At 42.1% G+C, this 24,765-nt stretch overlaps 1 protein-coding gene across 11 annotated transcripts in view; it reads left to right on the top strand.

The window, feature by feature from the left end:
- RARB (retinoic acid receptor beta) overlaps positions 1-24,765 on the top strand; it is a 324,032-nt gene that overhangs the window by 286,394 nt on the left and 12,873 nt on the right. For all 11 annotated transcript variants that reach the window (XM_061362674.1, XM_061362668.1, XM_061362669.1 and 8 more), the window contains one exon: positions 15,952-16,112. In XM_061362674.1, the coding sequence (XP_061218658.1) occupies positions 15,952-16,112 (161 nt within the window). The remainder of the gene's footprint in view (positions 1-15,951; positions 16,113-24,765) is intronic.

Below are 24,765 nucleotides of genomic sequence, written 5' to 3'. Positions count from 1 at the left end.
TTACTGCGGTACTTGGTTGCATGCTTGCATGTTTCTGAAAGCCCTTACGTTTTTAAATCTAGGTCTTACGAAAAGTCTGCCAGTCAAACAACAGCTTGAAAACTGACTTTAACAAGTTGTAGTATAAAGCCCTACAGGCAGTGCCTGTGGCTGATAGGCACTTAATCAGCTGTGGGACTGGTTCTCAGTGCCGTGCATCCATAACCAGTTGCTTACTGTTGATATAAACAGATTTGGTAAGTAAATGTTGAGGAAATTATCTGACTTTTGAAGACATTTACCTGAATTTCAGAGCTAAAGCTAAGTGGAATTCTTCCTTTCCCCTGGCAAAAAGTGCAACAGAAAGCAAACATGCTTTTAGTTGGATTACAGGCATGGTTAGTCATCTGACAGACAGTTTTAATGGAGTCAGAAAGACATGCTGGGGAAACATGCTGACCTACTTTTCTTCTTTTGCTCTCTTTCTTTTGCTCTTTCTCTCTTTCTCTCAACTTTTAATCAAGTTAGATGTTAATTTTAAAGCTTCCCATAGCTTTTGCTGAAGGAGCTGATTTTGTAATTAATTTATTTACACTTCTGCATGGGGTACAATAGATGGTTTTGTTAACTGAGTTTCACCAGGTTGTTTTCATTTCTGTTCAGAAATTGGGTTACATCTGAGAAACCTATGCTCTTCCCCTTTTCCAGGACAAAGCAATCAGCTCCAAGTTAATGAATGATTTAAGTGCAATCCTCTGAGGGAGGACTTTACAACCCATTTAAAATGACAGACTAACAAAGCGTATGCTATTTGTATCATTTTTAACGCATTATATTTTTAAGCATTTTTCATCTTTAAACTTGTGGCAAGAACTGGCAGATAGCACCACGTGTTTGCATTTGGGATTGTTTTATCCTATGCTAAGTAGGTTGGTGCTCTGTCGTCAGTGTTCTCTTGGAAGGAGAACTTGGTGTTTTTAAACCTTGGAAACTCTTGACCTTAAAACTTCAGAGCCTGAAAAGAAAGCATTGAATCAGAAAACTCAGCAATGTGAGTAGATTAAAACATCACAAACAGAAATACCAAATAGAGTGATAAGGCAAAGCTTTTTTCAAAAGCTGGAGGCATCACCTGCAGCTTGTCTTTAGCAACAGGCACATATGCAATTCATCAAATAGCTCAGGGGTGCCAGGTTACTGCCTCTCTGGCAGAGAGACGTGCTTTACTCCCTTGCCAGCAACAGAGTTTTGGAGAAGATATCACCATGCATTTGAAGGAGTGGGAGAGGTCATCATTCCTTGACTCACCTGATGATTCAGGGACACTGTTTTCACCTGCTCTGTTTGCTTCCTATTTCCGTCACTAGTAGGTTTCCCAGTATCAGTCAGCCCTGGTGCAGTGGGTGGTGCTGCAAATCCTTTGATTCTTCCCATCTCTCCTGAAAAAAAATCTGGCTTCCTTGTTTTTAGTTTAACTCCCAACTATCTGATTGCAGTTTGTATTATGGAAATAGTAGTACAGTGTAAGAAAGGCAGAAAAAAATTGAAATTTTCAGGAATTGCAGGATGTTATGGGGAATAGTAGTGCATTTCAATGAATCCACAAGTTATGTGTGCACTTATGAAGCATAGTACTTTTACTTGAGATCATAGTTGTGTACTTTTAAGAGAATGTCTCAGTGGCAGAATGAAGATTGAAATTTATTTTTTATCTTTTAAAAAAATTAAGTATGTGTTTTGGCTAACGTATGAGAGCTGTTTTCTCTAACTCAAGAAGACTGAAATTGGCACAGCAGCGGTTTTAGCTGTTTTGTAACCTGGAGGCATCAGTCTAGATGTGCTCTTATGTGATGAGCTGCTGTACAGTGTGTGTTCAGCATCCCTGGCTGCATCATAGCTTTGTGAGCTCTTTCTTACATACAAGGAATGTCTTCCCCCATTTTTCTTGCCATAGTACTTCCAGGTGCCGTGTGACACAGTTTATTTTTATTCTAGTGGAGAGACAATGGGGAAGAGCCACTCAAAAAGGTGTCACTACTGAAATTTCATCAAGGTGGGGTTTCTTTCTGGTACAGAAGAATCATTGATACTGGAAGACAGAACATCTGATTTAGTGAAGCTTGAGTTGCTCTCTCACAATATTGGTCTGCTTCTCTTGGGCAGGGAGCAAGCCAGGGCTCTTGTGGTTCAAATTAGATATCTGATAAAGATGGGTGTGGAAATCCAGAGCTCATTGTGTGTTTGGTCTTGTAATCCATGCTGTACAATGCCACACCATCTGGTTATCCCCTTTAAGATCTCAGGGATCAAACCTGTATGGTCCAGATCCCTGTAACAAATGACATGAAGAACTGTTAGTTCATAAGAGCCTTTTGACAGCATTTTTCTTCAAGAAGGATGCTTGATTTTCCCCTTCCTGTAGTTTGGAAGAGAACTTCAATGCATGCTTTTATTTTTCTCTTTGGAGGCCTTTTCAGGTGAGTGCTGCTACTAAATTAGAACAATTTTAAATAATTTTAAATTGTACAAATAATTAAAAAGAGAAAAAATAAAAATATGAGGATAGTAGTTATTAGGAAAAAGACCCCCCATTTTGTTTAACTCCCTCCCATAGCAAAATGAAAAATACACAGGGAGAGAAGAAAATGAGCAGAAATACTTACTGACCAGCCTGATGCAGTGAGCATACAAGGAGAAATACTTTATCCATTTAATTCTGCAGAAGGCTTAAATCCTGTTTGTCCTAAAGAGAGAGTCAAAACCTTTTCTTGGCAATTATTCCTGTTGTTTCCTAAATCAGTTATGGCTATTTCACATGTTTATGAGGACTATTTTTCCTACTAGATTTCAAGCATGGCAAGGTGTGAGCATATATAAAACCATACAAGGCACATCAGCTGCCTCCCACAGGGTATGCAATATTAAGCCCCATGTGTTGTGGGGTCTTCTCTCTTGGCTGGAGGGATAAGGTGGGGAGATACCCCTATGCTAAATGAACCTTGCAGTAATGAAGGAGGAACATGTAAAAATATTCCCTAGAAAACAGGGTGTGGGAAGAATGAGGCAATTAAGAAGAATCGCTAGATATTCTGTTTTAACAGTTCATTATATATATTTTTAATGAGTATTTAATCTCTAATGCTATGTGACGGATTAGAAAAGAGGGAAAGTCAGGCCTCTTTCTGTGAATACTTTCATTTTTACCCTTCAGTGAACATTTTCTCATGGCAAATTGTTTAGCGTGAACTGCTTGGAGGCGTTCCAGCACAACAGAGCTTCACTGAGAAATAACACCGGGTGCAATTCCAAAATGCAGAGGTGTCAGCATCATGTTGTGCTCAGATTTGCAAAATCTCAGGATGAGTTATGAGGCAGGGTTGTCGGTTCCTGTCTTCCATGCTGTGTGTCCTGGCCCCGCATGGCCTGGGGATCTGGGGCAGTCCTGCAGCTGCTTGGGAGGTAGATGTTCATCGTCACATTCGGGAACTGAATAAATCTCTGCTTTTGGAAATTCACGTTTTCAGCCAGTGCTTCCCATGGGGGTTGTAGCTCAGGAGCAATATCCTGAGAGGACATCATAAAAAGCCTTCTGTAAGTATGCCTTGCATCAGCACATGACACAGTCTTGGAGAAGGCCACCCTAGCTGAAAGGAGGTACCAGACTTACGTATTATGAGTTAAGGGCCCAATCCCATGTTGAAGGACATGAAAGATTGGTCATTGATATCAGTGAGATAAGAAGGGGGTAGAAACCCCTAGTAATGCCAGTTAATTGTATGCTAAGCAGTCATTTGTTATGTCAACTCGGGACCACCATCCTCAGTTAGTTAAGAAGCAGCTGTGTGTTGAATTCAGCCTCCTTGCCCAGCTCTTGGCTTCCCTTTCAGATGTCATCTCATGTCCAAATTGTGTCCTTTGTTTTCACAGAGAAGTCTGGGAAAACTAGGTCAGTTTATCCAAGTAGAAATTATTATTTTATTGAGTTAACTCTGTGATGACCTGCTGCCTGTTTGCCTTCTCAAAAAGAACTCCCTTGTGTGCAGTAAGTCTTGCACTGGAAGTTGCAGAGGCCTCAGTAATCACTTTGATTTCAAATCAACAATAAAAAGGCTGCTTTTTTTAGTATCTTGATGTTTTCTGGAAAGAAGCATCTGGCTTTGCTCCTTGTATGGTCACTATATCAGGCTGGTCTGGTGTACTGTGAAAGCGTTTAATGTAAAAAGGTTATGTGCTGGCGTTACTGAGGATATTTAAAAGATCTTATGTAAGAATCAGGATTTGATGCTGCTTGACCCTGCCTGGCAGAATTAGCCAGTCTTTTAAGTCCTGCAGTTACTAGCATACTTTATTTCTAAATAATCTGGTCCACTTACTCCTGCTATTTTAGAACTTAAGCTGCAGACAAGAAAGCCATTTTTTTTTTCTTTTTTAAATGAAAGAGTAGTTGGAATATATTTTAAAGAACTTCTTTGGCATCGTACATAAAAGATAAAATATATCAAAATAGACAGTCTGATAATTAGGTGCAGGCTTGTGGAGTGATTCTTGTCATAACAGGAATGCTGAAACAGCTGAGGTTGCTGCAGGTGTGTTAGGGGAATTCAACCCTGTAATGCCATGATGCTTCTGCTGCTACATAAAGGAGGAGCACAGATGTGTGGAGAGTCTGCATTAACAGATGAAAAGCAGTATTTCTGTGTGTGGATTATGGATGGCGTAGTATTTATTAAACACACAAGCAACAGCCTTTGTCTCTCAGGCACTTTTTTGCTTTGAAGAGTCACATTAAAGCCTGCTTCTATCCCAGGCACAGAGATCCAAGGCATGATCTGAGGCTTCAACTCCTGCAGGTTAAGCCCTGCAGAGGCTCAGCACCAAGTGAAGCCATGCACGGGCAGAAAGGGACATCCTGCCTGGCAAAAAACCTGGGTGGCAGAGGCATTTCAAGTGCCTCAGCTCACAGGTGGAGCATTTTGGTGTGGCAGTGAGATGCTAAAGTTGTGTCAGGAGCCAGCTTCAGCAGGGCTTTTATGGGAATCTGCTGATGTTGCCAGCTTGGCGCTCCTGGAGCATGCTGGCTGGCTTGTCTTGGCCTTCCCAAAATCCTGTGGATGGAAAGAAAAAGAAGTCCTCTGACTTCACTCCTTTCTTTCTCCTTAAGTTAGTTGTAGGGGGGAGGAGGGAAAGGGGAGAAGGGCCATGTAATTAAAAAAAACAAAACCCAAAACAAAATGATGAGCAAATTTGCTGATTGTGTAACAGCGGGATAAAATGCAGTGAGATGCAATATTATTGTTTGTTGTTTTACGATTTGATTAAACCTTTCTTTTAGTATTTTGGCAAATCAACTTTAGTGATAGGCACTGTTAATTACAAAGTCTGGCCCAGCTGCACTGCAGGTCCATGGCAGGTGCAGCTCATGCCCGCCAGCCCTGTTGGACAGCACATCAATATGAGGCTTAAATTCAATTTTTTTGGTGCTCTTAGGTCCACCTAAGGTAATACATTTCTGGCCAGGGAGGTTGAGTATGGCTGTGGAGCCACACACACTGTATCCCCCCTGCCCACCACCAGCCCTGGCACCTTGAGAGCTGGAAATAACCTCCTGATCTTTATTTTATTTATTATTTTTAGTAGTAGGAGTATCAACAAGCCTTTGCTCTTAGGAAGGAATTTGTGCAAGTTCATAATAGCATGTCTTCCACATTAGATTCAGAGGGATAGGTAAATAGTAGCTGAGCTATTACTTTGCTTTTATTATCCCTGCCCTAGCGGGAGGCCAGGGCTGCAAGCTGCCAGGGCTGTAACACAGGCTTAATGCTGAGATTCAAGACTGTGGCTCCCTTTCTTAAGATATGCCAGGAACAACTGTTCCTCCGCCTTCATGAGCTCAGTTTAGGGTTGCAGGAGGCAATGTGTTCTTTGTGCTTGATGAAGTACACCGTACACACAGGCCTCTTCATATGTGTTGTCAGTTGGCAGCTCTCTCACTAGATGCACCTTTACACAATTGCACAAGGCACCAAGAGGTACAAATGTGAAATTTAGCCTTGGGGCAAAACAAAGAAATGAAACCTAGGTATGAATGCATTGTTACCCATCTGCAAGTACAGATATTAGAGCTGATCTCCCACTACGCTACTGTAGTTTTACACTAATAGGACTCAGCTGCAGTAGGTGGAATAGCACCACTGCAAGAGAAAACAGCAGCAGTGATAAGTTGGAGCTGTTATTTTTAATTCTGGGAGATAATGTAGGGTAGGACCCTACAGTTTGGAAACTGCATTCACTGCATGAAACCTGAACTGCTCTTCCTTCTGGAGGGCCATTGCCCTGGGGACTGAGCAGCCATGTGCAAGCAAAGGGAAGAGGTGTTCCAGCACACCTCCTTTGTAGCTTTTCTATTTGTTGTCCCATAAAGTCATAATGCAATCAATTTGTCCCATAGGCGAGACTCATGTTTCACTGAATGTATGTGCTTATTATGGAAAGTTGTTGTTCTGAAGGAGTCTGTTAATGGCATTGCCAGGAAAGAGGTTGTAATTTGTCATGGTGTAGGTAGCTTTCCAGTTAAGTAAAAATCAAGTCATGTTCTTTTCCTCTGTGTGTGTTAGGATGAGAAATAGCTGCAACAGATTGAAGTATACAAAGTACTGCTGTCAGGCCAGGCAGAATGCAGGAACAGAGAGCAGTGTCTGGTCTTAGCTTACAGCCATGCACTTCCCTGGCCATCAGCGGTCCTAGATAATGCCCAGCAAATTGAATTGATGACTTTGGATAACCTCAGCTTCTCCCAGTTGCGAGGCATTGTACTACCATGACTGTCTCCTGAGAGAAATTAATGTAGTATCTGTAGATGAGTAGACTGATTCACCTTTTGGTGACCCTGGAGAGAAAGGTCAGGTTCGGGATATTTTGGCTATAATCATTTATCCATAGAGAGTTAGTGTACCAGGCTTCAAGATTGTAGCTCAAAAGGGCAGTTGTTTTGAGAAGGTAGCTCGAAAGGGCACTTCAACAGCTAAAATCAAATGAGACATTTAATGGCCTCTTAGTGATTTCTGACTGAAAGTTCAGAGTCTGAAATTTAGAGATTTTTTCTTTGCCCAGCCTGTAGTGAAACAAATGCACTATCGCTTAATAGGAATTTAATTTCAGGTTGAGTATTCTGAAGTGGTTTTCAACTGCAGTGTATGCACTTGTTCAGTTGTAAGGAAGAGAGAGAATAATCACATTGTGTTTGTGGTCTTGTGTATTTTTAGCTAATGTGTTAAGACACTGCAATTCCAGAAGAGCCATCCTCCTGTTCCCCGGAGTGTTTCAGTTTAACCAGCTGTATGCAGAATTTTATCTAAACTGCTACGGAAGCTACTAGTAAACCCACTGGGATTTTGCCAGCCAAAGCAGTAGATGTTAAGTACCATACTTTGAGGGTTTTAGTTTCATGGGAATTCTGCTGTAGGCTGGCACTTCTCAGTGGTACCTGCTGAAGCCCTGTGAGTTTGTGAATCTCCAAAGATGGAGGGATTAATTCACAAAGCTCCTTCCCATTGCTGTACTGAGCAGGGAAAGGGGTGTCTGGCAATATCTAGTGATATAATATCCACTGTGATGCTATTACTCTGCAGACCTGTTGCAGATGGCATGGTAGAGCTTAATAAAAACTGTGCATTTTACATTTAGAGTAAAAAGTGACCGATTTCATGCACAATACTGAGAGCAATGGGGCAGGACATGAACAAGGAGGGCATGACAGATGTGTAGATTAATGCAACAGCAGCACAAGGTGCACAGGGATATTGTGGGACCTGCCTGTGGACCTTCCATCTCGTAGATGGGAATTTCTAGCTCTATTAAGTAACTTGAGGTGATGTCTATGTGAAATACAGATGGATACATATCAGTGAGTAAATTTTGGCATAGTTAGTGGTTATGGCTAGGCTATTTCCATTGCAGATATGTTGGTGGGCCTTCATGGGAAATGTTAGTGATTTATTCTGCCTGCAATTGTTCATGCTAAACAACCTTCAGTAGCTCTTTAAGCTGATAACAGTATGTGGATTATCCTATTTCATACTGGCAATTAGTTGATGATATTAAAGCACTTTGAAAATGGAAATTGCAGGGCAAATGCCTTTTAAACAGTTTATCATTAAATGTATAATGCAGTCTGCTTACTTTGATTGCAATATGAAGGGAGATAGTAAGGGAATCTTTCAGGCCCTGGTATAGATACTGCACCCTTTACATCCTCGCTCTGACTCAACAGCTTCTCTTGTTTTATCTTCCGCCTGCCCATATCCACGCGCTCCAAAGCACAGTTTTTTCTAGTTTTGTTTCACTTGTTTGCAGCCCTCCTGTTTCTGCAACTTCTTAATTTCTCATTTGTCCTTAGTACCTTCGGGTGTTTTCATTTGCATTTCTGGAGTCATGACTTTTATTCTTTGGGCAGTTGTTCCTGTGTTTCTGCAGAACTTGAACCAGTCCTGAAATACTATAGCCAATGTAAAGGTACACATTAGCAGTATATTCATACACATTGAAACAATTTATAGGCCTTTGGATTTGTTTCTTTGTGGAGTTTTTTTGTGTTGTGTTTGTTTTTCATGCTGAAGCACTGTATGGGAGCTTCTGCAACATTCAAGCCAAATACACCTTCAGGTCTAATATTTTGCCTTCAGCAGCAGTTCCAGGTCTTGGATTGGCAGTTGTAGATATCCAAATTATGATAGCTGCTGGTTGTGTTTCTGGATGTCTAAAAAATAAAAATAAAAATAAAGAAAAAACCTTTTTGTCTTAAATGATAGAATGAGAGTGAAATACTAAAAATAATATAAAATAATTTTTAAAAAAATATTATCATACCTTTCAGCTATCTGCAAGTGGTATTTTCCTCAGCCTGTTGTTTTGCATTGGCTTTCCAGTTTTGGTCCTATATCTTGAGTTCAGTTGGTATTGTTTTCCTTCAAGGGACTAGAAACTCCTTTTTTGTTCATTCCATCTACTAATACTTCAGGGATGTGACAACAGCAGGTGCCAAATTTCATGTCAAAAATAGAATTTTCAGAGTGGTGAAATCCTTGAAACCACAGATCAAGTTTCAAGCCAGTTAAATAAAGCTTTAGAGCATCCATTTGTATCATTCCTTCATATAATGAAACCTGTTCTTATAACTCAGTTCTTGATATATTAACCCTGCAGTTATCCTTATATATAAATGGGAGATATGTTGCTTTCGTTGGTTATAATAGAATATAACTATATAAATCCCCTGTGCATAATGGAAAAATAGAGGCCCTTAGGCTATAGGTATCAAAGGTCTCCCGTATACTTACAATAGCCTAAGAAGGTTATTTTGGAGGCATAGGTAATTACTCACAGACTCTCTATAGCTAGTGATTCATTGTTGGTTACTGAAACATTTCTAAATGAATTATGTTTTAAACAAGCAAATCCTTGGCCTTCTCTTTTTATTTTGGGGGGATGGGGGAAGAGAACTGAAGGGGCACAAAATTCCAGCATTTTCTGCATTAAAATACACTCCCTGCTAGTTAAAAGGTTGCTGGTATTTGAACCAGTTTAAATGTGCTATCATGCTTCTTGCTGTTTTGATTCCCTGAATGTTTATTTCTGAATTTCACATTTTGATAAAAACATTATTGTTGTCATTAATTTGATATTTAGAAAAGACTGCGGGTACGAGAGCTCAGCGCAATGAATAAACCAGTTGGAGTTAACTGTCCCTGGGGACAGAATCAATCACTGTTGTAGAAGAGGGTGACATTTAAAAAAAGAAACTCAGAAGAAAATGTCATGCTTAAAAAATTAGATTTAAACGCACTAGCTCCTGATTGATTTTTATTGCACTCAGATGGATACACTGATTGATTATCAGCCTTACAAATGTTTCGTACCTTTCTCACTTCTCTAATAATCAGAATAATCTAATTTTCAATGTCATTTAAGTTACCGTATTCAAGGTTATAATAGATCATATTTCTAATAAAACATAGCAATTATGTAATGAATAATACAAAGCTTCAAGGCAGAGTTCAGATTCACCTTTGTCAGAAAAAAAAGCATAATAGAAATACCACCAATGTGTGAAGAGCCAGCATATGTGAAGGCAACCAACAGGACAATGTCCTCTGGATTTGTGGTGTTTTCCCCCATTGTTGAACTGAGGTACTTGGAGCTCTGGTTGGGGCACATTTGCCATAGATGCACATTATTTCTCAACAGGAAAACAGGGGTGGGCTTGAATTCTGTAATATGGGTGCACACTCTGTGCCTGAGGATAAACGATAGCGTGCCAGGTGCTTATGAAATTTCTTCCGTGATTGTTTCTCTGTGCTCCCTCTTAATTTTGGTACGTGTCTGTAGAGAGATACTATCTCACTTAACTCGAGATGTTTTCTTGTAGCAATTGTACCCGACAGCTGACATGCTTGATTTCTCTGAATCAGCTACAAAATATGCAGGTTTCAATGTGTTTTGGTTTTCTGCTTGACATCCATTACATAACCGTGTACTTGTTTCTAGCTTTGTCCGTTAGAAATGAGAGATCTGTGTTTGAAACATGCTTTGCCTCCAATTGTTCTCCATGTGTCAAAGCTCAGTTTTGGCATGGGAATTTGTTTTAACATAGTTTCCTGTTCTTTTTTAAAGACTGAGCAGTTTTGCCTAAAAGAAAACATTATTTCATCTGGAAATCATGACGTAGGAAAGCCAATCTATTTATAACTACCTGGAGTTCTGCATATTTTAATGCTGTGTTTGGCTTCTGATCGCACTGCTGTTAAAACATGAACAGGAGTCTTCCCTTTCTGAACTGATGGCGGATTGTTTTGTCAGGATGACTGTTGCTTTCAAGGTGGTCATTTTGTTTCTTCTGTTGGAGCTGCAGAAATCAGCCTCCTTGAGGTCCTTCATCTCTGTGCCTGCTTCCACCAGGTCCAAGGCATGGGATCTGTGAGGGACGTGCAGCTGGGTGCTGGCTTTGTCCATAGGGTTGGAGAGCCTCATTCATCAGCAGCGGTGGGGGTGCTAAGTCTCCCTTGGTTCGAGGCTTTCCAAGGTGACTGTTGTGAAAGACATCCTTATGGGCTGCCAGCCATTACCATGAGTACAGTTTATTGAAGGGTGATGGGGAGAAGGGTGACGTGTGGTATGTGCACAGCGTTTATCTTGACGGATCAGACTTGGCAGTGGCAATATGTAAGAGTTTTGCTTATTTGACTGCAATTGTCCACAGCTGCTAACTCCTACCAGAATTAGAAATTTTTAACAGCTGCCACTGGAATTGGAGAAACAAAGGAGCTGTGCAAGGCTTGTGGGTTTCCACCCTAGCAAGCAGCTTGGTGCTCCCGGGAGCCCTGGGTGCAATGCTGAGCATCAGCCTCACCACCCACGTGTGATACTGTTTGCCTGCAGTCTGGGGCTGCCCCGGCTGCCTGGTATTTGGCAAGGGATAGATGGCTTCCCGAGGTGCAGGAGAGCAGGTAGGAGGGCGAGCCTCAGCCCAGAGGGGAGAGTTGGCAGGTCTCTGCCAATCCCACCTCAGCTCACCTCCAGTTTCTCTTCTCACCAGTGTTCGCGAACAAAAGGAGTCTTTTTGAAAACCTACCTTGCACCCAGCACTGTGCAATTTCTGACTTGCTCTGCGTGCTTGATGGTGCTTTTGAGGCTTGTAGCTCAACAAGTAACTCCCAAAACATTTAGGGACAAGAGAAGTGTGGTTTTAGAGGAATGCAAACTAACTGGAAACACTGGTAGTTGTTGCTACAGGAACAAAACCAGTTAACTAGTACACAGTGCTCTTCAAAGGTCACGGCGATCTCCAGGAGGCAAAACTCTAATGATAGCATTTCAAGTCATGAATTTATAGGTGATTAATCATTATAATATATGAAAGGTGCTGTTTAACTCTCTTCTTGGCATCTGGAGAAGCACAGATTGTGCAAGTAAATGGAAAAAGCACATTGCAAGCTGCAAATTCTTCTCCTCTGGACACATTCATGCCACCTTTGACAATGGGGAGTGCAAACACTTGCTATTCCATAGTTTTACCTGGTTATCTGGAAACTGCCTAAATCTCTGAAGCTGGATCCCAGACTCTCCTTAGGACAAGCAGTGACTAGGTTTGATGGACCTGAAGGGTTTGCGTTTAAGACTGGACAATTCCAGCATTACAACATGCTTGAAATGATCCCACTCAAGCAGGAGAATTGCTGTGTGGTTGCTAAATGAGAGTGCTGGGGTCCTCGGAGCACTCAGAGCTTGTGTCTTTCCTATAGTTTAATCTGCAGCAGGCCCTGCTCTTGAAGAGTGCATCCTTCCCTCCTGCAGCTTCTGTGCCCTTGCCCATTGCTTCGAGCAGAAGAAGGAAATTGTGTCTGAGGCTAAGGAAAGCAGTGGTAAACCTGGGGTGAGGATAACTGATTGGATGGGTCAGGAGATGCTGTTCAGCCCATCTACCATCAGGCCAGGGGAATGAATGTAGGAGGGTATGGACTGGTCCTTAAAACTAAGGCAACAGAAAATGCCTTTACCAGCTTACTAAGGCAGCTAACTTGGTGTAGAAGTGCAAGTCCTGGTGTGTGTGTGTGTGTGTGTTGAGGGGACAGGGCAGCTGTCATGGGAAGACGGATTGGAGCAGACATGCTCAGACATGGGCGTGCATCGCTCAGTCATCGAAGCAGCACCAAGACGTGGCTTCCTTATGTATCAAGATAGATACACCTTTCTTTCATTCGCTTTCCCCACCCCTTATTTGTTTTCTTAGGTTTTTTAACTTCAGTATTTCTCACAGGGCAAGAGAGCTTCCACACTGTCCCCTGTCGGGAGCTCCTAAATAATGCAGCCATTGAGTCAGATTTTAGTGCACAAGTAATGAAATTCATAACCTGAGTTTTCTACAGCCACATTAACTGTGACACAGATTCATGACTGGTGTATCATCATTAAAAGGCAGTGAAATTGCGCTGGGGATTGATGTGATCATATGCATGTAAAGATCAAGATACAAAAAGGTGTGATTTATGTAATATAACCATAAGCTGTAATCCAAAACCCTTCTCACATGTGGTGTGACAGTTCCTGTTCCCAGACCTGTGATGGTTTTTAAATTTACTGGGTAAATGTGTGCGTTTATATGTTTTTAGTTAACTCTTTTAAACGTAGCCTAATGCATAATGGTTCAGCGTTACTGAAATTCTTTATTTTAGGAGCCTGGGTATTATATGTCAGCACTTTATTGTGTTATCCTCCAGGGAATATAGAAACACTGCCATGTCTGATACAGCTTTAGCAAAGACAAATGTAGGAAATAGAAAAAGTATACATAAGGCAGAAAGAGAAATGTGAATCAGTTTTTATCATTAAAAAGGCTGTTGGAATCATAGAAAGAAGGTATTGATGAACTGAAACTGTCCTTAGTTTTCAGGATGTATTAATTCTCCCCTTCCTGCCCTTTATAGTGATTTGCACCTGAAAAGAAATTGGACAGAGCTGGGCCAATTTGGTGATGTGGATTGACCAGCAGCTGTCCCTTTGGTGGCCTTTGGAGGCAAAGAGACTTCAGGTACAGCTGCAGTACAGGAGCACAGCACAATTCCTAATGGAGTCATCTCCTGGCCTCTGGGAGCTCTTGGCAGCTGCTCTGAAGCTGGCCTAAATTATGTCTTTGTCTTCCACAAAGAGTTCAAAGCTCTTGAGCAAAGTAGCTGCTGAGGCCTCCTGTTTGGCAAATTTGTCAATCAGCTCGTAGAGCTATAAGTAAATGGGGAGTTGTTACAAAGGCTTATTGTGCTTTGCTACCAGAGTTAACAGAGTTTTCTATGGAGCTCTTTTATCTCCCAAGTGCAGCAGCGACCAGGATTTACTTCTAAAGTGCACTGGTTGTTTGGAGTACTCAGGACTCACGTGTTGGTCCTGGATGTTTTTTCAGTGCAAGAGACCATACTTGAGCTTTGCCGTGGGGTCCAGCAAATAAGTCAGGGCATTGGCTTTAGGATTTGTAAAAGGAAGAGAGGAATCCAACCCACCCCCCTAAACCTCATGGCACTGGTAGCATTGAACCTTAACAAAAAGGTAACTTTCCAGGCTACACTCCCTGGCCTTCTTTGAGTCTGTGTTACTCCAGACACCAGAATTGATGGTGTTTGAGGTTAGGCTTTAATCCATTGGGATTCCCAGCATCCCAGCCCTGATCCAGCAAAGCACATAACTGCTTCAGTGCAAGTCTGTTCACATGGTTAAAGTCAAGTTCATCCTTAACATAGCTGCTGGATGAAGGTCAGAGTTCTCTCAGTTGCAAAGTCAAACCTTTAGTGGGAAAATTAGAACTGTTCATCCCATACAGTATGTGCCTAATGGTCTCATGAAAGAACAGCAATATTCACTGCATCTACCCCTTGGTTTCTGTTACACGTATTACATTATTTCTGTAGTGCCCTGGCTTTGCTGGTTTCCCACCCCACCATTTTCCAATGCCACTTCATTTTCTCTTAGAAAGGACACCCAGAGGAAAATGAATCCAACTGTGTCATTTGTTCTCAAACAGATAGTGTGGGTGAGACTGGATTGACGCCTCTTCCTCTTGAAGCGTTCACCATTTGTCTGCCCTTTTTGATCCTTTGTGGTTCATAGGTGTGTAGGAAGCAACCACAGAAGATGTAGAGATGGGCCTGGAGAACCCACAGGGAAAAAGAGCTGCCATGTAGATGGCTCCGGGCATCTGCAGATTTTGCTGTGTACATAGATACAGATAAATGTTCCTCTTTCTGGAGCAGGACAGTACTAATGAGAATCAGCAGATCTTCAGCCATCCAAAATCCCTGGCTATCCTCACATGTGCCAAACCCACCAGCTTCACCCTCAGGGTCTAGGGCTTTGTTTTAAATATAAGGTTTTGAACATGAGCGAGTGTTAGGATTGGTTTTATTTGTCCAATAACATTTAGTCTTTGGGGTGTTCAATATTGACACGAAGTCTTTGGGGAGAGGGATTGATTTTACTTAGCTTTGTTGTAGAGCCTTATGCATCTGGTTACACTTAAGACATTAGATTTGGCTAACAAGAAGTCTCTTGATAAAATTCACAAGTACTGGCAATACTGCAGACAGACTTATCTCCTGGGCACGTTTTGTAAAATTAAGCTATTTTCATTAAAAGAACAAAGAATAGCATGGTGACGGAGCAGCTGTCATATTTTATTACAAAACACAAATATGTGGGGAATCAGTTACAGCACAAGTGCTGCACAATGCATATTTCCAGTAATCCCTCACAGGCAAGGGAAGGTAGAAGGCTGATCTGAGTGCAGGAGCAGATGGCAAGCAACTTTAGATAGCTTCACTGCCTTTTTTACTCTTTCAAGTGTTTGTGCTTCTCCTTTGATCTTCAGATCTGGAGTTTAATATGTTTCATCTTCTTTTATTTACTGTTTTCACATTTAACTTTCCCTTTAAATAACTTCTGCTTGGTGGAGTTCGCATTAGTTTTGTATGGGTTTTGTTATTGCCCATACTGAGAAATTTAAGAAGAAAGGCAGTTGCTGAATTATTTTAGTGGTATTCATATCCCATAAAATAATGGTTGCATCAGTGCAGAGGACTTTGCCATTTACCATGCACAGCTGTAATGATACAATGAAAATATACCACCTCACAAAGTTACTGAGACACAGTGCATACAAAGTGAAGTAGATTTTCTGGGAAAGTAGATGCTAGGGGAGTGTGATGGCACATCCACAACAAGCACCTATGGAAGTTCAGTTTCATCATTACCCATTCAGTTCTTATAGTTCAGTAACTAATCTTGCATTAGTATTCTCTGTGCATATAACTTTTTTTTTCTCCACTTAATTTATGCTTAAAGTAAAAGCATTTTACAGTGTTTTGAACTAGAGCAGCAAAAGCAGATGGGGTGATACGAATAACAACGTGATCTGTGTCTCTGCTTTTTCTGTAGCTGTCAGAAATGATAGGAACAAAAAGAAGAAGGAACCTTCAAAGCAGGACTCCACAGAAAACTATGAAATGACAGCAGAGTTGGATGATCTCACTGAGAAGATACGAAAAGCTCACCAGGAAACCTTCCCCTCACTCTGCCAGCTGGGAAAATACACTACAGTAAGTATGGCTTGTGCCACATACATTTTGGATGATGCAGGTTTTGCATTAGGGGCTTCAGGTGTTTTAAATAGAAACAGATGCAAAAGTAGATGCAGTCCTTGCATCTCCTTGGCCGTGAGAAAACACAGGTATGTATGCAAACGCTGAAGAAGAAAAATTGCACTTAACTAAGCATTACATAGCGGTATTGTAAGAGACTGCCTGAAGGATTAATCCAGCCATGAGACAGGCTTGGAGTCCATGAGTCAGTTACATGCCATCATTCATTAGAAATTTGTTGGCTTCTAAAGGCGTGACCTCTGCTTGTGCGTCAGCGGATTACAGCTTTGCAGGTGTAGGGAGTTCTTAAATGCTGGTGGATTAGTGATGACAGTCCCAAAGCTACCAAGGTCAAGGAAAATACTAAATGTGTAAATAAACCAGTTTCCAAAATACCACAGAGCAGGAAAAACTTCTGCTGCTTTTAGAAATGAAAAATCAGTTCCCTCCCTCAAGAAGTTCAGTACTGTGGGAATTTCTCCAGAGGATGAGCCAAGGAAATAATAGTTTTTCTCTATGCATGTATATGTTGCTAAATACATGGAAGGTCAGTGCTAGTAATTGATTTCAGAGAGGAAACTCAGTATCAAGTTTGCAAATGCCGTGATAAAACTGATGCTAAAAAATAACTGTTAGGTAATGCTCAGTGTCTTGTCAGAGGAATGACTTTGCTGGGTCTGGTCTTGCTCTCAGTTGTAGCAGCACTGTGTTTCAGAGGGATGTACAGAAGGTCCTGAAGTAGTTGAGCCTGCACTCTGGCTGCCAAGATCAGGAGTACAGGAGTGTTATGGCTGGGGCAAGGAGACATCTGCCTCCAGTCCTAGCTGGAGATCTTGGACTAGCCCCAGGAAACAGGTGAAATACCTCCATCACTGGATTACCCTCTGTTTTGAGTAAGTGCTCTGCTACTGAAACAAGCATTAGATTTCTCAAAGAGTGACCTGGGCAGTTCCCTGTGTGGCACTGGTACTCAGCACATCTAATTTCAAGACTCACATAAAATGGTTAGTAGTGGGGAAGGCATCTGTCCTCGGCGTGCTTCTCTGGTACTAGCCCTGCTCCTGTGAGATGTAGTCAAAACATCAGTGTAGGTATGCTGGTAAATATTGCACAGGCAGGCCCTGAGGGACTAGCACAGTGTGCAAGGCTGAAAGCTTGGAAGCAGCCACGTGGTGACATAACCGTAGGCAAAGCTGGAGATGATGGCATCCATAGTGTGTCTTTCAAAGGAAATTCCTGGGTTAATGCCCTCTACCCCTCCTCTCAGCACGTGCGGTTGCATCCTCATCTTGGAGTGAATAAAATCTTCCTAACAGGCTCTTATGCTCCTGCAAATGCAAAACCATTTCTGGACAAGTATGAAAAACATCTCCCCAGTTCAAAGACTGAGTTTAAGCTTTGTAGGAGAGGTGGTCTTATGCCTGCAGCTGGGACTCGTAGCCAGGCTGGTATTTGTGCCAGAGTTTATGGCTCACAGGCTGCCTTGCAAATGGCTTGGCTATCCCTGAACAATCTGTCAGTATACCTCCCGACATGGGCATGTTGGTGTGTACTTGTGTTACCTCTGAGTTATAAGAGTGCATTGAAGCTGGTGTGGTGGTACTTCATACTGGTACTTGCCAAAGATCTTAGAGGGTTGAAAGATAAGCCTGGGCACCTATACACTTACATTACGTATTGGATGCTTAAGCATCGTTAATATTTTAGCTCTTGAAATGATACAAGTGGATGAAATTGGAGAGGATCTTATTGCGTATCACACCCAGCACTGATATCTTCCTCCTTGGGTTCCTGCTGACCCCCATGGTGAGTTTATGTCCCTGTTGGAATTTCAGAACCCTCACTGAAAGCACCTTGAGCTAAGTAATAAACAGATGAATCTGGTCTGTCAGTGGGTCCTGGGTAACCATGACCTGACCACACTCTCTCTGGGGCTAGATACTGCTCATTTGTCTCAGGCCAGATCAGAGAGCTTAGGGAAAAAGATTTCTTGTGTTTATTGCTGGTCTGTTGGAAGTCTGTGGCAGTTAGCTGTGTGTGGCTGAAGTCCCTGCTGCTTTGTCATGGCTTGGTGCTATACAACTTGCAATGACCAACATTGTACTGAAAGGGTATTTTTGGTTTATTTACCTTGAGTCTTTGACAACAATACAGCTTCCTTCAACAGCTGTGTCAAAACTAGTAACAGCAGTGCTAAATGCTGTCTTCCTACTGCATTCTCATGGTCTTTGTGTGAAACACAGAGTATTTAAATCTCTCATCAACTAAGGTCTGGCAACCAATCCATCTTTTTAGCTAGGAATTCAATGTTAAAAACTCATTTTTATGATCACTGTCTCTACCTAGCTGCAGAAGGGACAAAGTACTGCTTGGACTGGAGCAAAGGTCATCTTCATCTCCTGTCAGCCCAGGAGCAGGGGGAGAAGGCTTTGTGCGGTGGCAGAGGATGCAGGAAGTAGAAGGTGTATGTGCTGGTCAGAGCAGCACAGCTTTGGTGCTTGCACACCACCACCAGCTGCTTGTCAAATGGCATAACTCAGGCAATAACCTGTCCTTTGGAGATGCTTGAAACAGAGACCAGAAGTCAGAAAAAAGGAGCACACATCCCTTTTTCTAAATGCTGAGTCCCAGGGGAGCAAGAGGCCTACACCATTTCTTGATCAGTTGTAAGCTAGTACAGGTCAAAGATTGCCACCAGTCCTCCTGTTATGCCCCATTCTGCAGGCTAGCAGTCATGAAGCATGGCACGCTCACACTGCAGAGCATACAGATTGCTTTTGTAACCTTAGAAGTTTTTATTCAATTCTTTAAGCAAGAAGTGACAAGTGAGTGTATTGAATTGATGTGGATTCACTTAAATTTTATGAGCTTTGCTCTTGCGTACAGATAGAGGTGATGGGCAGAAGAAACTGTTCTGCAAGCACAGCCCCTGTGTGCCTTCAGTTACATGATCAGCCAGGCTGATTTAAAACACAATTTTGTTTGTTGCTAAAAAAAGAGAAGAATTTTAAGTATAAGAGAGTGCAGTAAAGAAGATCTTACAGAGATACAGTCATAAAAAAATGTGCTCAGACATTTGGCTTGTGTATCTGGCTCCTCTCAACCTCAAGCACTGCAGCCTGTGTTTCCCAGAGGTAAATGTTACATGGTGATATTTCCTCCCCCATTGTACTTTTTTAGCAGTTAAAAAAAGCAGGTTTGGAGAAGCATTTTGAATTATGATTTTTTTCTATCCATCTGCTCTTTAAAAAGAAAGAGCCTCCCTATCTGTAACAATTACCATACTTTGCATAGTTAATAAAAGTCTAGTTAAAATAATGGGAGAATAGCACTCGTATTAAATTTCCTGGATCATTTGATTTAACAGTTGCATTTACTGGGTAGTGGCAAGTATAGTTCTGATGATGGTGAGAATCAGCAAGCTGTTTAAATGTTACGGATTTCAAAGTCCGTCATAAATAGATCTCTTTTATTACTGTCATCCAGGTAAGAGAGACTGCCTTAGTAATTTCTCTGGAGATGTCATACTTTATAGTATAATTGAGTGTAACTGTACTGCTTGTCCCTTGAGACTGGCACTATTTGTAGGTCTGCAGCTGTGTTACATCCAGCTTCATAAGAAAGGAAGGATAAAGCAGAAGATAAGTTTCACTCTGTAGACCCTTGCTGTGGGTTCTCTTGGGTTGCTCTCGGCTGGCTGGAAGCAGAGGTATTTTGCATCTTAGCAGCATTTTGATAGTGCTGGGCTTAGGATTTACATGGCTATTGTTCTCTGCCTATATATATATATAAATATATTCCTTTGCATATATATATCAGGATATATATACATATATACAAACACATTGATATCTCCTGATGCTGGGACTGAGCAGAGGTGTGTGCTGTTGTCCTTGGTGAACTCACTGGAGCTGGAGTGCATTGCTTTTGCTAAAGAGGCATAGCAAGTGTTCCTGATTAGGGCAGAGTTCCCCTGTGAGCCTTGTTTCCTTTGTAAAGTGGATTTTAAAGACGGTAGGGATTCTGCTACTGTGTATGTTTCTGTGAGTACCTCATCCCATATTGTTAATGTGGAGATAGAGCAGCCTGCAATGAAAAAAGCAAAAATGATGGAAAAATGGGATCAATTTATGTGGCAAAAATGGCTGTTTAATTGGATTTCATAGCAAGGTTGGGCTTTTCAACTAATAAAGATGCCACTGGGGTGTATTACAGTATTGTTCCACCATATGTGCACTGGTGCATAGGCCTGAAAAACATGCATGACTGCTCCTGGTAAAGACAGTCAAAAAACTGCTTCAGTAAAATATTCAGGAAAAATCATAGCATCTGCATCTTTTTCACAGCATGGTTAGAGGCGGTCCCCAGGCAAATTTCATCCGAGTTTCTGTTTCTAATGTGCATTTTATTAACCCCATGCTTTGTTGTTCAACCTGGTTTACTGCATTTATTTTATTTTGGTTTTACTGCATGCTGAATGTTTTTACTGCATTTGCTGAGGTGAGTAGCTCTGGGGAGGATGCCTTCAGCACCAGAGCATGGGGAAAACACAGCATGCGGTCGCTTTCCTCAATGACCAAAGCCACAAAAGGAGCCCCAAGCCCTTGCCAGGTCTGACCCAGGAGCTGGCAGTGCTGCTGACTCTTAGGGCACCAAGAGTGACAACTTCTGGTTGCTCCCATGGGATAAAACACTCCCGTGGGAGCACAACTGACCAGGAGCATGTGCAGTAGTCAGGGCATGTTGTGGTAGTACACACAGGCAGGGCAATCAGGAAGGGCCCAGAAGCCTGGCAGCTGAAGAGGTAGGCTCAGGCAGTGATCACTGAGAACATGCTCAAGGATATCATCTCAGCAAAAGGCAAAGAAAACAAAGTCCTCTCTTGTGGCCAGGAAGGACATGGCGACCCAAACAGGGGTCCCTCAAAAACATGCATTCGTCAAGGTGTATGGCTGTAATGAGTGCCAGCGCCTGTCAGTGATGCTGGATGGTAACTGTGCAAGATGTGACCAGGTTGATGATTTGCTCTGTGTGATGGCAGAGCTATGGGAAGAATTGGAAGGGCTAAGGAGCATGAGGGAATCTGAGGAGAAGATTGACTGGTGGAGCTGTGCCATACCATTCCAAAACATGAGAAAGTAAGGATCCCCTATCCTCTTGTTACCAGGCAAATGGAGGGGACCTAGGAGACAGGGGTGGTTGGAAACAGGTTAGTCCTCCGAGTAGACGGCATATTACAGCTTATGCCACCTTTCCAAGGTGACAACAGATTCAAGGCCCTGGTACTTGAAGATCAGAAAAATGAGGAGGATGATGAAGCATGTAAGGGATCATCCAGGTCAGAAGAGTCACTGCGGGTGAGTCAGCACCTCAGATGAGGACCAACTCTACTAGGTAAAAAAGAAGAGTGGTTGTAATTGGTGACTCCACCTTAAGGGGAACAGAGGACCCAGTATGTGGGACCTAACCAGACTCGCAAGGTGTGCTGCCTCCCTGGGGCCAGGGTAAGGGACTTCACCAGAAAACCATGCTCTCTAGAAATGAGCTGGGGTAGCATGACACTGTTGGAGGCCAGATCCACAGAGCAACTTAAATGTGTCTGTGCCGTTGCCCACAACATGAGCAACAAACAGGAGGAGCTGGAAGCCATTGTGCAGCAGGGAAATCATGACATAGTTGTCATCACAGAAACATGGTGGGATGACTTGCATAACTGGGGTGCTGCAGTGGAAAGCTTACAGGCTCTTCAGAAGGATAGGTGAGAAAAGACTGGTGGGGGTGCACTGTATGTCAGGGAGTGCACTGACTGCCTTGAATTCAATGTTGTGAGTGAGAAGGTTGAATGTTTGTGGGTGAAGATCAGGGGAAAGGCCAACCAAGCAGATATCCTGGTAGGTGTCTGTTACAGACCACCCAACCAGGATGAAGCTACGGATAGAGTGTTCTTCAAACAGCTGAGAGAAGTTTAACAATCATGAGCCCTTGTTCTCATGGGGAACTTCAACCTACCAAATGTCTCCTGGAAGTACAATATGGCAGGGCCAGTGTTGTTTAATATATTTATTGAATGATGAGATCTTAGACTGGATATTAGGAAAAATTTCTTCACCAAATGGGTGGTCAGGCATTAGAACAGGCTACCCAGGGCAGTGATGGAATCACCGTTGCTGGAAGTGTTCAAAAAGCATGTAGATGAGGCCCTCAGTGACATGGTTTAGTGGTGGCCTTGGCAGTGTTGGGGGGAACTGTTGGACTGGATGATCTTCAAAGTCTTTTCCAGCCCAGCTGTTTCTATGATTCTTTGCATTGATATTGAGTCAGGCTTGCTTTTACATACTCAGAAATGCTACTAAAAATATAGCTGTTTTCTGTGATGCTTCTGACTAGGTTCATTAACAGATAAAATGTTAACACCCCCCCCTCCCCCCCCATTTGTAGCATCTCTATGATAATGTGTAAACCACATTAGCTTCAGTGCTGAGGAATTTGGCACCTCGGGTAATAAACCACCTGGTTATTTTGTATTTTATTAACTGCCCCTTCTCTTCAGTTTGCATAATACTGAGTAAGATTTACATTTGTTAAGACGGCCACACATTACTCTTAGTGGAAGACATGTCAAACTTCCCGTTGCCAGGACTGCAGCGTGATAATGTAACCTCATATGATACTGATGAAGATTTCGTTCACACTTACTGGTTTCATGGAACGTCTTTTTTTTTCCAGATGGATACCCTAGTGTAAAATGATTTCCTGCTTTAGGCTCTGCTTTGTGTAGCTCTCCGCTATGCCATCTTTCTATGAACTGGATAAACTGCCTATTAAATTTAATTACAGCCTGAATGACTGCACATCTTGATCTTATTTTTCCTCCAATGTATTGTATTTCACCAAGGTCCTTGAGGATGAAATAAAATAAATCTGAAGGATGCATACTCTGGTAGCCAAAAGAAATGTTTCAAAGGGCATTACAGTGACTGTTAACCTCTTAGTTTGGAACCGTTTTGAAGGCAATTCTTTAGGTTCAGGAGTATAAAGACATTTTCTCACATCTTTTCTTCTATCATAAGAAAAAAAAAAAAGGAAAAAAAAAAAGAAGTTTCCAGAATAAAAATTCAAGTAGAAATGATGAATTTAATTTCTTAATCCTTTGAAAAGAGGGGGAGTGGGGAAGAGCATGTGTGCACCTTCAAACTGTGCAGCATGGTTTAGCATCTATTTTTGCAGTAAGAGCCTAATGTAACTATTACTGGTTCAAATTGCAGCCCTGCTGCAAGTGAGGGTGAATGTCAGGCTGGCAGTACCCTTGGGACCTGTCAGGACTTTCTTCTTCATGACTGATGGTGGTGGTGGTGTCTGTGAAGGCAGCCCAGGGAGGGGAGTGACAGCATCATGGTCAAGCTGAGCTCACCCCATGACCTTGCCATGAACCAAAGAAAGCTGATGGCTTCAAAGGTTTCTGAGGGAGGGGGCCATCCTCAGCATCAGTGGTGATGGTGGCAGTCACTAGAGAAGTGTCCTCCAAGAAAGTGCGATCTATGTAAATGGAATGGTTTTTGTTGGCTGTTAGACTTTTAGGTTGATTCCTCTAACATTTATTTTAAAGTTTATTTAACATTTTAACTGCAACCAACTAAGACTAGGCAGCTAATCACAGTTGCAGAGGAAGCCACCATCGGACGGGATTTTCCCTTCCCTGACTTAAGTACTTATCTGGAGTACTTAAGTACTTAAGGTGAGCCTTTCTTTGGAAATGCCTGCCTTTTGGTTAGTCAACAAGCTGAGATGAGAAGTAGAAGAGAGAAGCTCTGCCTCTGCTTTTCTGTCATTGCAGCTCAGCACCTTTTGCAAATTCATTGCCAGCATATTTTGACAGGTAAAATTCCTCCTCCAATGAAGAGATTGCCTGAATGCTGAAGGCAGCTAGAGCACACACTAAACTTGGCAGCTCATGAAATAGTGGGGAAGGCCATCACACTGGCTGCATCCTGAACAGCATTGGATCAAATGTTGGCAAAACAGGAATGTAGTGCATGCTAGGGCAAGGTATTTCAGAGCTGTCTTGTTATCTGTTTCTGGTCAGCCCATTGAAATCATGGGTGGATTGAAACTGACTCACCAGCTCTCCCCTTGACACCATCTTTTCTTGTGCGAGCGTGAAATAGAGCACAGCAACTTTTGAGCAAGCCAGGTCTTGGCTGACATGTTCAACACTTTCAAGTGGTTATTCTGAATGTATGAAAACATGAGATTAATCACAGAATTAACACAAATTTGCTACACAGCCTAGCAAATTATGGACTTTTTGATTAAGATACATGACTATACAGAAACAAAAGATGCAGCTGGGATGTCCTTGTAACACTTCAAACAGTAGAGTGTAAGTTGGATGCATCATCAAATGAGCATATAGCATTTGTCAGTGCACATGGTGTTTTTCTTAATGTTGTGTAAAGAAGTGCTCTTTAACTCATGGGAGACTGTAGCTTGAGAAAGCTGTAGAACTCTTGCAGAGCCACGGAGCAGATAAATTAAGTAGAACTAATTTGCCAGGACCTTAAGTATGTGAAACTATGTTCCAAATATTGTGCTGCTTTTTCCAGATGAGGAC

The sequence above is a fragment of the Neopsephotus bourkii genome, unplaced genomic scaffold (genome assembly GCF_033783945.1).
Source record: "Neopsephotus bourkii isolate Nb327-2 ecotype Australia unplaced genomic scaffold, CSIRO-AGI_Nbou_v1 NB_1132, whole genome shotgun sequence".
In the NCBI taxonomy this organism is placed as follows: Eukaryota; Metazoa; Chordata; class Aves; order Psittaciformes; family Psittacidae; genus Neopsephotus; species Neopsephotus bourkii.
The sequence above is the reverse complement of the archived record's forward strand: the minus strand, read 5'-3'. Positions and strand labels throughout refer to the sequence as shown.